Raw genomic sequence first — 15,198 nt, forward strand, 5'->3', positions numbered from 1 at the left:
TAAACCTCAGGAGTTTCAATGCACTCCCTTTCTGTAGTGGAAGTGGTTACAAACTTTTACTTACAAATGGGAGGAAAAAGGAAGAGATGCCCACATGGGAGAGTGGGCAATGGTCCTTTCAGAGGGGCAATGCCTTTGGCGTGGGGGCCAACAGCTGCAGTGCAGCAGCCCCAGATGCAAATGTCTCTGCACCTCCTCTCTGGGTGCTTTTCCCATCAGCTATTGTAGCACTTTCCCAATCTCTGCTGCTGAATTCCCAAGTGAGAAAAGATCTGTCAGGGTGATAAAAGTTTTCTTATAGTTTTGACCAGAAATTCCATTCTGAAGCCAAGAAAGCTTTCCCTATACAAATTTGTTAAAGCTGGTACGTTGCCATGAAATCTTTTGATTTGGTGAATTGGCATTTCCAGTAAAGAGCTGTTTAATGATTTTTTTTTCCTGAGATTGCTCTTCTTGTTTCAGTGGAACCACAAATAGGAAAAGTCAAATCTTGGTATGGGAGAAGTTTTCATTTCTCCCTATGAGTTCCACTTCTGTAAATGATCTTTAAAATCCTTTCTGTGCAAAATAAAGCTTACACTGCAAGAAAATGTGAGGCAGTTAGTAAAGCATTCTCTTTTGACAGTTTCAAATTTACCTACAGATTTATATAAAATTTCCTTCATCCCACTACTTAGCAGGGAAATCCTAGTACTCTTGTGTAAAGTAAGTTAGGAAATAAATATGAAGATGATCCTTCTTTCCCCTTTGAGTCATCTGTAAATACCACCAAATTGCTTCTGATACTTTTAGGGAAAAAGCATATAATTTTTTAACCCTGCTTTCAATCCTGTAACCACTTCCATGAACAATCTGAAAACCATCTGGTTTGGTTTTGGGGTTTTTTTAATCAATTTCCTCTCCATTCCTTTTTTTAAAAAATCCTGCTGTTATCATGCCATTAGACAGAAACTTAGTCCCCCTCTATTACCTTTTAATTCCTTTACTTCTTGGAAAGTAGCTTCCAAGACAGAAAGAGAAACGCCCCATAGGTAATTTGTGGGGCAGTTGTGATCCATGAAGCCTTTAAATGTAGATTTTGAAATCCCAGCTGTCGCAGCCCTGCCAGGTGATACTGCAATGGCTTCAGGATTTTGTCCTGGTGTTTCAGACATTGTCTGGTGTTGAAGCCAGCAGACAAAGCTGATATTGCAAGGTCCTAGTCCTCCATTGGTTTGTCACAGTGACATATGTCTGTGGTGACTTTCTGGAGAGCATCAGTCACATCACTGGGGTGGAAGTGCAGCTGCTTCACAGCCTCAGTGTGACTTCTAATCTATTGGGCAGCCCTGTTGGCTAAAACTGAGAGAATCCTGGTTTTACATGCTATATCCAGACCTACAGTAAAGGAATTCCTGGTCCAGGAGGCCTGTCATGGCCATTGGACTGCCTTCTTGGATGTTAAAAGATTTGATGTTTTTGTGAAAAGGACAGTACTAATTTTGAAGTATATTTTTCTAATTTTCCTGTGCTTCACAGGGAGCTCTTGTTGGCCAAACAGATATTCCCTGAGTGCTAAAGAGATTTAAAGTTTTGAAGATACCTCTGCTACTGTTTAGTTTAGGAAAAATCCCTGTATTTTAGAGAAGTATTAACTTTTCAATGCAGGTGATATAACACAATGTCAGGTAAAAGGGAAAATAAAAAGATAAAATCTTTCAAGATCATCCTTTTTCTGAAGAAAAATGACTGACTTTTAACATATGAAGGTCTTAGAAGTTTTATTCTGTTGCTCAGCCAGTTAAACAATTAATTGTGAATTTCCCAAGTAAGCAGTTATAGTGTTATAAATTAGCACCTTGCTTAATCTGTGATAATTCTTCTCTATAGGGCAACCCTTAATGTCAAGGCTATGTTGCTGTCTGCTCCATATAATACACAGCATAAACATCTAATACCAGAATTTATGAATTCTTATGTTGGATTTTCTGCTTGCTCAGTTTGGCTTGTGAGAAATTTGTTTTGGATCAATTTGTGTCTCATTTGCTATAGCACATCAAGTGGTAACATAATAATCACTATCTATGTACACTATGTAATGTCTGCATTATGGATGTATTAGAAGAAGCAAGTATATTGTGCAGTGCTTTGAGCTGCTGATCGTACTTCATTATATTATCATGAGTTTAGAATTAGATATCTAATGTATGTTTTCTTTCTCATTTTTCAGATATTCAACTTGCCCATGGCTCTTTTCATTCCCCCTTCGGTGTTTGCTGTTCATTTACAGTTTAATCTGCTTTACCAGTTTTGGATACATACAGAGGTAAACCAGGTTTTTAAGCCATACCTAAACGGTTAGCCTGGAGCAGTGTCTTGGAAATCCACTAGCAGCTGATTTATTGTGTAAGAAAAATCTTTGTCTGACTTCTTTAAGGAGAAACATCTGTTCATTTTTATTCCTTTTTCTGAATATATATTGCTAAATTTATGAGAAGCAATGAGGCCAGTTGGTCCCAATTAGATTTAGAAAAAAAAAAGTAACTGTAAGGAATCAAAACTTTTTGCTATTTTAATACTGTATTTTCCTATCTTGCAGCTTATTAAACATTTTTGGCAGATACTGAAGCTGATTTCATTTCTAGGATCAATATTTTAGGGAAAAATACGCAAAAGTCGGTGCTTCTTAAAGATCATTTAGAGTTGCAACTAAATTATTATGTTGTTTCTTTCTTAATGCAAGAAATTCTCAGATGAAGAATGCTCTATGATTATCTGATGGCTATTTGTTTATGACTACACCGCTTCATTTCTGTTTTGTGAATGCATAGACCATATCTAGTTTACATACATGCATGGTTAATAACACACTGTAATTAGCAAGATGTTTCCCACACTTCTCAGGTAGTTCAATGGCCTTTGCCTTCTTCCTTACATTATAATAGAGGTATTTAAAGGTACTTTATGTTATAAGTCAGTAGCATATTTCTCAGTAGCCCCAGGTGGGCTGTGGGCTTATTATTTCTATGACACTTACTCCTTTGTTTATTCTGCCCAGACAGATGCCTTTTCCTCTCTGATTTCATGATGCAATATATAGGACAGTCCTTAGCGAATTTTATTTTCTTCGTCTGATATTTTAGGTGTTTATGTTGTTTAAATTGCAGATTTAAAAAAAAATTTTCTGTGTGTTTCATTAAAAAAAGACTTAAAAAATTAAAAGTGAGGTACTTATAGTGGACCAATAGCAAACTTTGATTGTTGACATTTTGTTTCTGTTGGACACATTTCTGAAATCCTTAACATATGTCTCATGATCTAAAACACCATGCGAATAGGAAAGGCTTAGATAAAATGTCACACACAACACCAGAAGTGGCATAAACTGAAGCAATACACATTTAAGCTTTTTAAAATATTTTGAAAAAATTCAAGCAGTCTTTAAAACTATACCAAATGAATACTAGGCCTCATATGGTAGCAAAGTTTCTTTGACCATGCTTTAGGTTCTACAAATTAGTTTTAGTGTACTTTGCCACTAAAAAATTATGATATGCCTCATCTGTGTCTTCTCTGGTGCTTGGTGCCATCTCTTCCTTGGCCGAGAGGTTTCTAACATTCTGCTGGGTAGCAGTAACTCAATGAATCTCAGAACTGGTGCCACAGTGCGCGTCTAGTTTCTAAAGTGAGTTTCAGAGGCTTATGAATTGCCTACATCCCTCTAAAGTGCTAAATCCTTCATAGGGCTTAAAAGGAATTTCCATAGCATATGTGCAATGTGCCAAGTTTAGACACTAGTCTAAACAAGAATGAATTTCAGTCTCAATGAAAAGATAAGCACTCCTTACTATTAAATTATTGTGCTGCTGGAAAAACAATGGATCTTTTGTATTAATCCAGTTGATCCACTCATAGAACTTTGCTTACAAGGGAAGTTATTCTTAATGTTGATATTGTTGATTTTATAGCACAGCTGAAATCGGTTGAAATATGTTGGAGTCATGCTCTAAGGTCAAAAATTATGTCGAAATAGAAATAGGGTTACACCACGTATTAGCAGATTTCCTGCTCTCAAGGGCAAGGCATTGACAGAAAAAAGTAAGGAAAGGAAGGGAAATGGTATCAACCATTCAAGCTTATGCTACCCTATATTTTTGGTGAAATTAATATGATGCTTCACCATTATATTGGGTTTTCTTTGCAATAGCTATCACAATTTAACTATTTAAAGCTATTGCTGCTCTTTTTTTCCTAATAGTCCTTTTCTGAATATTAATGATCCTAATTTTCTGATAAAGATTTTATTAATATGAAAATCCTTTCTTCAAGTCTCTGTTTCTGCCATTTTACTAATGTACAGAGTTTGTTCAGAGTTTGTAGCCTGGGGTTCTGTAGCAAACAGCATCCTGTCTCAGCAAGTGCTGCTAGCCCTTGCTCTGAGAGCAGATATTTATCATCCCCCAGCAGCTCTGGGAGTCCGTGGAGGGTGCTGTTACATGTCATTAGGGGTCTAGGGGAGATACACCTCATTATTTCCATTCTGCCAATATAATCGTACAGTAATGTAATCATTTGCTTGTAAAATGAAGAAGCATTCCCCCCCCCCAGATTTCTATTGCTTTTCATCAGTATCAAATTCCTGATACAGTTTTGGCCCACATTAGCTAGTCACAGATGTTTGGAAATTGTCACTTCACGACTTTTGATTGCACGTCTTTCACTTTAAAAAAAATAAAATCTAGTAAGATTGAGGGAGGGAAAAAATCTCTCTTCCTTAGTAGATGGTGGTTTGTTTGTTTTTTTATACAGGACTGAAAAGGAAAGTACATGCCTAATTTTTTTCTTTTATAGAAGAAAAGATGGTGTATATAATTAATAGGAAAGATTTTAAGTACATGAAAAAGCGTCGGAGGGAAGATGTTTTGTTTTGAGAGAAATATAGATTGAATTCGGTAATTATAAAAGAATGATCATGCTCTTCTGAAACTTTCTATGCCATGTTTCAGCCTAGAGCAAAAGCTTATAGCCAAATACAATCCCTGCTATTTTTCTATACTTAAATTTTACATGTGTCCAGTGTTGCTTTAAAAAATATTAAGAGATGTTTCCTGTGTTATAACTTTGACCTGTCTCATTATTTGTTATGTCAGTTTTTGTCCAGCTTTACTACCAACAGATCAGACATGGTCTATTTTATTTTAACTCAAGCGACTCATATATTCTGTGACTACAGTATCATAAAGATCAAAAGTACACATTTGTTCTACCTCATTTAGACTTCTGTATTTCCTACATGCTTGGTATACATTAGTTTTTGTAATTTTATCTAGAATAATACAGCATTTTAAGCTCTATAAATTTTATATTAAAATTGTACTATTTTTCTGGCGCTGGATTCTTTTACTATTGTTTATTATTAGAATGGACTATTGATATAGGAAAGGCATGGCTGAAATTAATAAAGTTGTGTATGCTAGACTGAAAATACAACTTTGACTTATGTCATGCATTTATGTTCAACTATTTTTTTCACTGCATCCTGGATCAATGGGCCAAGGCCAGAGATATGAGATTTGAAGCCAAGTGCCAGGTCTTGCATTTTGATCACAACCACCCCATGCAGGGCTACAGGCAGGGGCAAGAGTAGCTGGAAAGCAGCCAAGCATAGAAGAATATGGGGATGCTGGTTGACAGCAGCTGAACATGAGCCAGTGTGTGTGCCCAGGTAGTCAAGAAGGCCAATGGCATCCTGGCCTGGATCAGTAATGGTGGGGCCAGCAGGACCAGGGCAGGGATTGCCACCCTGTACTCTGCATTGGTGAGGCCACATCTTGAATCCTGTGTCCAGTTCTGGGCCCCTCACCACAAGACCTTGAGGTGCTGGAGCCTGTCCAGAGAAGGACAGTGGAACTGGTGAAGGGTCTGGTGCACAAATCTTGTGAGAGTGACTGAAGGATCTGGGGGTGTTTAACCTGGAGAAGAGGGGGCTCAGGGGGGCCTTATCCTCTCTACAGCTGCCTGAAAGGAAGCTGCATCCACGTGGGAGCCGTTTTCTTCTCCAGGGCAACCAGTGGCAGAGCCAGTGGGGAAAATGGCCTCCAGCTGTGCTAGAGGAGGTTTGGGTTGAACATCATGAAAAATTTATTAGTTGAAAGTGTGGTTAAGCATTGGAATGGGCTTCCAGGGAAGTGATAGAGTTATCATCCCTGGAAGTGTTCAAGAAATGACTGGACATGACACTAAGTGCAATTGTTAAGTGATGTGGTGGTGTTTAGTCAAGAGTAGGAGTTGATGGTGTAGTAGGTCTTTTCCAACCTTAATGATTCTCTGAATATTGCAACATGTACATGGCAATCTGAAGTTATCACAGGATTTTGTCAAGGATTCAAAATAAATCTCTAAGTAGCACCAAAGCATTGAAATAAACTCCTAGTAATTAATTTAAATGAAAAATGAAGGAAAAAAAAGTCAACCCAAGAAGACCCCTGAGGAAAACATTTGACAGTGATGGGTTAAGTATTGGACTTGATGATCTTAAAGCTCTTTTCCAATCTAAATGATTCTATGGTTCTGTGATCTCAATAAATTAAAAAATAAAAAGAATTTTTTGTTCTATCCGGTAATGTTCAGGTCAATTGAATGGCTCAGATCTACTCTTAAATAGTCTGGGAGAAATGCTTCTGTGACCAGACAGACCATTCTCATCTAGATCATAAGGGAAGTAAAAAAAAAACAAAAAACCAACTTTAGTCAAAGGGCACTAAAACTAATTTTTCAAAAGCCACAGAATGTTTCAGGACTGTTACTGACAGACAGAAATACTCCATTTCGGTTTATTTTCGCAGGTGATTCAGAAGGTCTATGGCTTATATTAAACTATATCCTTCCACTATGCATTTATTACAACCAATAAGTTAGGTGTGTTTATAACCTGATAGACACCTGTGAAAAACAGAAATTAGTTTCTGTTGGTTTAGCTGTAATTTTTATGAGATGTCAAACTGTATTTAGAAAGTATCAACTGATCCAGTCCCTGATGGTAATAATTGCAGCAGCAGATTATTCCTTGCCTATTTGATCTTTGACATGTATTGGTTTCTGTTTAATTTTCTAATTTAAGGAGAGAATATGATCTGCCCTTTAGCATACTCACAGAAGTCAGGTTTTTTAAGGCATCTCTTGTTTAAGGCTTTCTACTTCATCCAGCTCTGGGAGCAGAAAAAGGTGAGCCACAACTATTAACAGAAGTAACATGGGTGAAAACAGGTGAAGAATGGGAATAATTTTAGCAACACCTCATGCAGACTGGAAAGAGAGGCATAAAACTGCTCTCTGATAACACTAATACAATTAGTGTTATCAGAAAACACCTATTAGTAAAACTGAAACTTGCTGAGGAAGTGTACAGTATTTATCAGAAGGATATTTTTCACTTATGTGTGCACATTGTGTACTGGTCTAGGTTTTTGTCTAAGTCTTGTTTTACCTTTGACTTCTGCTCAGTTTTCTTTAAGGAAAAGCTTTGGAAGAGAGAAATTGGGAATTCTTCCTGCTTCCATGCCCTGCACAGCTCATCTGGGCTCCCTGAGTTCAAGTCGGCTCTTGTGGCCCAGTCCTTAAATTCTTGCATCAAGCAGATCATACCTAGGAAGATGGCCAGATTCAGGAAAAAAAAAACAACCTGTTTTGTTTTGACTTTATTTTCCAATGAGGAAATTAAACAAGCAGAGGAACCAGGTAAAATAAAGGAAAATAGGTAAAAAGCATACATAAAAAAATATACCTAAGTTCTTCTAAGTAGCAGTACACCTGTGATTACCATCATATCAGTAGCAAAAGCTCTTCTTGAAACTCAAGAGGACTTACTTGTCTTTTCAAGCAGAAGCTGTTTGAGACAAAAGTCTATTGGATGGTGAAAGAATTGGGTGAAAGAGTCATAATCAGGACACTGTGATAAATAAGTGACAGTATGAAACAATAGACAAAATATTCAGTTATTAGTTTCCAGGTCCTAACAATTGAGATTGGTCTATTTCTTCACAAACTTTTTTTTTCAATTTTCTTGGACCTATTTTCTCTGCGTTGTGTGCCATAGTCTAATTTAAATAAGCAAGAAGGGATTTCAGGAGTGAAAAAAAAATGTTACAAAGTCTATTCCATCTATTTCAAGTACTTGCAGTAGTTTTTTAATCCAGTTGTCAAAACAGAAGCATAGATTTTATCAAGAAATGAGACTTTGAATTTAAAAAGCATTTTAACAAAACTTATTTGACTATTACAAAACTTATTTGGGTGTTACATGTTTTAGTGTTTGTATTGGAAAGAGAATAGTTTTATTCTTGGGGTTGATTTGTGGAGTTGAAGGAAGGTTTTGGTAAAGAGCAAAAGTATTCAATAGTTTGCAGATAAAAAAGGAGATGTTTTGTTGGGAGGGAAACTATCTCTGGGCCTGGTTTACAAAGTCATATACTTATTGTTTATATAGTAATATATTTACAAAGTATGTCTATTTACTCATTACTAGTTTACTGGACTGTGAATATTTCCTATAAGGTCAGTAAGATATGAGTCAAATTTAACACATGAAAGTGTTTGCGAAATTATGGCAAACAGGTGGTATTGAATCGATCACATTGGAAATAGAGTATGGTGGACTGATCTGATCTTCTGGCCATGATAAGAAATATCATTTTGCTTTTGTTTTGCTGCTAGTGTTTTGGTTTGTGTTTGTTGGTTGTTTTTTCTTTTTCTTTTTGTTTTTTTTTGGTTTTTTTTTTAATTTATTTTTTCTTAATCTTGAAAGTATCATCTGTACATCTGTAAAAGGTAAAATCAGTAATAATCCAATGTATTAAGCAGAATTGTGAAACTGCAGTAGCTCTTGAATTTGATTCTAGAAGGTCACTTTGAATTCAAAAAACATATGCCAAGAAAACCTTTATTTTTTCATTCTAGTATATTGCTTCATTTAATGAAATAATGAATTTCTTTCCTTTAATTTGGCCATGTTAGACAAAAATAGACACAGCTCTGTCTGATGTTCCCTTTCATTTAAATTAGAAACACGCACATCTGTCCCTGTCAGGTTACAAGGAATCAGAAACTTACCATTCAGAAGACTTTTGCTAAAAGTGATCAAAGGGATGAAGGTAATTAGAGGTGATTACAGCCATTCTCCTAGTCTGATGTTCAAGATTGTGTCAGTGAATATTCAATGACATGATGATTTAACTGGAATTCCTAGAAACAGGTGATATCATCCACAGCCTATTGCATACTGTCTTACTGTAACAAAGATCCAATAAATTATTTTAAAAACAATAGGAAAAGAACTGTTTGTTGATTTGCATAAAGAACCAAACTCTGGTTTACAAAAGAAAGTTCTTGCCCCATTCCTGATAGCTGATGCTTTTATCACTCATAAATTCATTATTTGTCTGCTGCAAATTCTCAAATCACATTTTTACTCTGGAGTGAAAGAAAACAAATTCAAAAAACACCAGGAAGGTAAACATACTTTCTTTAATGCAGACAGTGACTTTGTAGGTCCAGCTAGGCTATATATGCAATACAGACATCAAAACTTAAGCATGATTCCAAGAAACAAAGAGATCTCACTGCTTCAATCCAGCCTGTCTGCCAAAAGGGCTTATTAGATTTTCTGACCAACCTGTAGGATCAAAGTCTTGTCATCATTGCACTTGCCAGAACACAGAAAAGGGCAAAGCTGACAACACTATCATTAAACACAAATACTTGCAATAACTGTAAAATAAGTTCCAGTTTTCCATGTTTCACTTGCCCCATGAGGGGAGAAAAGTATTTTCTTTCTAGATATATAAGGCATATAACTCTACTTTTTGTTTTAAATAAAAAGAATAACAAAAGAGAGAGAAAATAAAACATTCATAAGAGAGCACACTGTTCCTGTCCTGCTAAGTGTACGTTGTGCTTGAACACAGTGTAATCAGGAAAAACAACAGGATGAAGTTTGGAGTTCCTTCCTGGGCACAAAAAAGCTCAGTGATGATTCAGAATGCCAATGCTCTGCTTTAGTAGTGTCAGGATGAGCCTCCTATTTTAACTCTGTGTGGCTTCCTATTTTAATACTGCTGTGCACCCAATAGCTCTGAATACAATATGCAGCACAGGAGCCATGATCTTTTTCATTCAAAAGTGGCTGTTGCATGATAATTAGGGGTATATTGGTGGTTTGCATTTGATGGGCAGGAATCCAGACAGAAGAATCCTCCCTGTTGAAGCTGAGTCGATATTGAGGCCAGAAATAAAAAGTTTATAGGACAAGAACATAATCAGTGACTGCAATTTGGATGCTAGTAGTTAAGTCCTAGAGTTTGAGTGTTGGCTTCTGTTCCTTTCACCAAAGACTTCTTGCAGGCAACAGCTGTGAAATGTTCACTTCAGCAACAGTGGGCCTGACTATTGCTAATCTGTCCGCAGAAACCCTAAAACTAAAGATTGTACTTAAAGAATTTTATTTAGGTCACTTCTGTCTATTAGGTCCCTGGAGAATTAGCAAGATAAAAGTGAAGTGAGCTACTTAGAGATGTAACACAGTTCAGTACATTCTGCATCCTGGAGAAATAATCTAAACAACTCATTTACCAAATAAATTTAATGTAATAATGAATTGATATCACATGAATAATGTTAGAGATTCTGATCTTTGTTTAAAAAAACCCCTCTTTTTCCATCTTAACATATTACACATAATGCTCTTGAGTTTTTCTCATGGCTTGTACTCATTGAGAATCTATTTACTTATAGCTTCAAAGCCAACAGAAAATTTGAAAGACACTTCTTTGTTAAAATCACAAAGTATAGGCTGCTGAGTGTTTTTTTTATCTGTTTAGAAAGGAAGATGAAAAGCCTCACTTGGCTATATTTTAGTTTATTTCAGGGCTGGCATACTGATTTATGACTTTTGGGTTTTTTTCCTGCAATTGCCAGAATGTATTTGTCAGGCTGCTGAAAAATACTAAAATTGTATAGCAATTTTTCTCCTGGAGTTTGTTTAAAATGCTTAATTTGATGTATGACTGAAAGTGTGATTTGCTCCATGCTCTGCTATTTGTAATGCTGCAATTAAACCAATCAGTTCCTGTAAGTTTTTTCATTTTTAGCGGAAAAATTGATTGAAATCTCCTCTGTGTGCTCACCTTTCCCACAAGGCTTAATTAGACCTATAGAGAAAACAAAAAGGTTGCATCCAATTGTTGAAACAGTTAATTTAATATTCATGTAAGATGCCAATTTGATTCAAACCTTACCTCCTTGTTGAAGTGTAAAACAATGGAAAGTGACAACAGCCTGCCTTCAAGATAATTTATTATAGACACATTTCTTAAGTCTGTGTGTTTATTATATAAATATGCCCTAAATCAGACTGTCCATTAAAACTAGGCTTTCACCTCCCATTCCTACAATCCAGATTTATCAGAAATTCACCCTCTATGAAACTCTTTATGATCCCAACATGCCTGATTCCTCTCACTTGTTTTATTTCTAAACTATGAATATTGTTTTTTCACTCCTCAGTGTGGAAATTCAGCTATATCCATTTTACATGCTTACTAGAGTAGAAAACTGCCTAATCAGATAGGAAAACAGTTGGCGGTGTATAAATCAGAGTTTGCCAAGGATTTCAAAGTGTGAAACTGGCAGACGAGCACTTATCCCAGGAGTTCTGCCTTTCCTCAGCTTCCCTGTAGAGATTTTACATGGCAAATCTGGTCACCAGAGCCATCTGTATAAATACATGGGTGTGTTGTCCTGAATTAACACAGCAGCTCTACTGGGGAATGTAATTAAGGTCATATTTTAAAATTTCCCCACCAGACTGTCTGAAATACAGATTTATATGCCAGGAATAAGAATCTTACCTTGATTTTGATGAGGAAATGACTTGTAATATATGTTTTACTACCAACTAGTCTAACAGAAAGCCCAAAGTTAAGTTCAGAGTACTCCATAGTGATGCTCCAGGGATGAATTTACCCCCTTCTGTCCTGCAGATCAGTAACACCATGATATTGAAAGTAATGCTGTGCTACAAACAGCTTTCCTTATGCTCAAGGAAAAAAAAAATCAACTCTGAACTTTTTATATGCGAATAGTTTTACTGTAAGGTTGCCTGCTTTACTCAGTTGACATTCCTTCCTAACACTGACATTGAAACAGAGCTAAGTAAAGATTCATGTGGTAGTGGTGACAGGAGGAGTTGTTACACAAGATGTAAAGTTTCCCTTGGATTTCATGTCACAATTTTTTCTCATTACTTAAACAAGAACTACATTGAAGTGGTGCAGGTACCAGGCAATAAAGATTTCCCTTGGTGCTGACAAACTCTGAGACCGCAGATGGAGGTGCTTACATGCCACCAGAGATATAACATAATGTTCTTTCCCTCTAGGCAAGGGATTGCTGTCACAATGGAAACATCTTTATATAAGAAGAAGTATTGTAGGAAAAAAATTCATTTAGTTTCTATCATCTGTATTGGAAGATTTCAATTCCATGATATTTTATTCAGTAGTATATGAAAAGTATTTCTAAGCATGCCTTATTTATTACAATGCTTTTGGAGTTGCTTCAATTATTGTCAGTAATTCTGCTTTACTGTTTAGTGATACCCAAGTATAGCAGAGGAAATACATTGGTTTTTAAAGAAAAGAAAGAAAGAAGAATACATGTTTTGTGGGAACAACTTTTATAACATATATATATGACATGCCTACATATTTGATTTGCAGGTAGTTTATTGAGTCCATTTCTAAGGATTTTGACAAGTGAAAAATTATTTTTGTGGCAAGGGATGTTAAAAAATGAAGGAAACAGGAAAAGAGTTTTGTTGGAATGTTGCAGTTCATCTATGGGTCATTGGCATGGGAGTTTAGGTGCACATGATGTGTTAATTGAGAAAGGAAGAATTGCAGACAGGAGTTGATTTAGATCAGTAGGTGTCTGTACCAGGGAAACAAACACAAATGTAAACCCCCAGTGTCATAATGGTCAGAATACAGATAAGGTTGTCATTGGACAACAGTTGGAGTATTTCAACTTTTAGGGTATTGGTAGCTATTTTGCTGTATTCCCCAGATCACTTTAGTCGATGATACATAGAATAAGAATATTTTATATTCACAAGCAGACCTTTTTTTCTTCTGAGTAATATGAAATAAGTTTTGGAGTACTGATGGCAGGGTTATGGAGCAATGACATTTCAGCTATTTTTTTTTTACTTTTTAGAATACTTTCCAATAAAAAGGTCAGATACAAAAATTAGAGTAGCAGATTTTTTAAAATGAAAATCCCAATTATGAGCATAAAAACTAAGCTGATCTGATCTCATTTGTTTGGTGTTCTTTAAAAAGTTTATTTTTTTTTCTGTTATGTGATCATGAAAGCTTTTACTCTAAGAAACCGATTTGAATACAGTGATATTGCAGGCTGAAAATGTTTTTTTCTCTGAATGGCTGAAACTTAGTGGTCTGTGTGCTTTGGCGACTGGTTGTAATTGCAGTGTAAGCCAGGTTGTTGGTACAAAGAATCCTTATGAGCTCCTTTAAACTTGCCATTCTCCAAAGAAAATGTCTGGACATAATAAAGACACAGAAATGGGGATAGACTGACAGATGAAAGGTAGATGGGTGAGCAGGATACCTGCCACTGCCTTTCTTCTCTCTGGATTATTCTTTTGAACTAGGGCTATTGCTACACCACATTAAATGTTGCTATGAGTCACTTATTACAAAATTAATTTCTTTCAATATGACTGCAGTAAGTTCCTGTCAGCTTGACATGACCATGTCAGAATCATATCTGGTAAAAATTGTCTTGCTATCCTATCCAATTTACTTAGGTGAAAAATCTGCTTCTAGGAGTTTTGCCCCAGGTAAGATGGCAGAATAAAGAAAAATTCAACAATTTTAAACAAAAGAGCTATGTTGTTTGACATGTACATGCTGCAAGAGCTTTCAAAATTGAGCTTTTTAGTGGTGATGTATTTCTGTATGCTGGAAAGATATATGGTTATATTTATAGCATTTATGCATTTATATTTTTTTTGGCACCAAAGTTTTTCCTCTGACAAAAGTTTTTTTTGGTTTTTTAGGAATGAGCTAAATATCTACAAGTAAACTTACTGATGGCAAAGAAAGTTTCTAGAAATAGCACCCTGCACTATTTTGACTATCTGGTGAAAAAAATATTTTTGATGTGTTTTAGACAAAGCATTGATTTATGGATTGCTAATGTCAACATACTAGATTTTTGCTTCATCAGGTAGAGAGTTTTGCACCCCCTCTGAGCTTTAAAGTCATGTGGTTTGATTGTTGTCTCAGATGATATTTTCCTCAGAGTGGGGCTAAAATGTCTTTGCAATGGAGGTGACCTTCCGTGAACAATTAATCAAAGGAGGCTTGGGTATCAATCACTAATTATGACATAGAGAAGATATTTCAGTAGATTTTTAAATTTCATCACTCAAAGAAAGACTGTTTTAAAGGGTGAGAGCAGTTTCATTATCCAAAGAAAATACTTCCACTATTATTAGTCAGAAAAATTTATTTAAAATTCTGCATATAAATTTATATAAAGTTTTACCCTGAGGTCCTTAGAGAGTCCCAAGACAAAAAGTTCTACTTTAGCATAAGGATATACTGTGTAGACTTTAAAAAGGATGAATTTTAGTTTTAAAATTTTAATTCAACCGGCTGGATATTGAGACCTGAAGGCATTCATTCTGAGGACATTTTGTTATAATCCACCTGTAGGATAAAGGTGAAGACTGCTAATCCTTACTGATTCCCTGCTCTCCTAGTGCACACTTGGTTTATTTTTACAAAAACTGTTAAAATATTGAGCTAAAATTATATTCAAACCAACTGGATCAAAGTTAGTTGTGGTCTATTAGATAAATCAGTGCTCTCTCAGGTGCTGGGCTGCAGTTCAATTTAAAACATTTGTCTCAGATTAAATTAATTTAATGGTCACATCTCACATATCTTAAAACAGTGGGATGTTCTGCTTGAGAAAGGCAGAAAATGGAACTAGCAGGAATGATGGATTGTTTCTTACCTTTAGGTGTCTTTTCAGACTTGAACTTATTTTGAGGGAGAGCTGATCCTGCTTATGTTGTCCTTGGCTTCTGAGTTAAATGAAACAAAACAAACTTGTCTCGGGATTCTGTTTTTCCAG

At 35.8% G+C, this 15,198-nt stretch overlaps 1 protein-coding gene across 1 annotated transcript in view; it reads left to right on the forward strand.

Annotated features, from left to right (window-relative positions):
• The window catches only part of AGMO (alkylglycerol monooxygenase), a 186,580-nt gene that overhangs the window by 79,281 nt on the left and 92,101 nt on the right, over positions 1–15,198 (forward strand). The window contains exon 5 of the mRNA XM_005418617.2: positions 2,210–2,305. Within this exon, the coding sequence (XP_005418674.1) occupies positions 2,210–2,305 (96 nt within the window). The remainder of the gene's footprint in view (positions 1–2,209; positions 2,306–15,198) is intronic.

Source organism: Geospiza fortis, unplaced genomic scaffold (genome assembly GCF_000277835.1).
Source record: "Geospiza fortis unplaced genomic scaffold, GeoFor_1.0 scaffold138, whole genome shotgun sequence".
In the NCBI taxonomy this organism is placed as follows: domain Eukaryota; kingdom Metazoa; phylum Chordata; class Aves; order Passeriformes; family Thraupidae; genus Geospiza; species Geospiza fortis.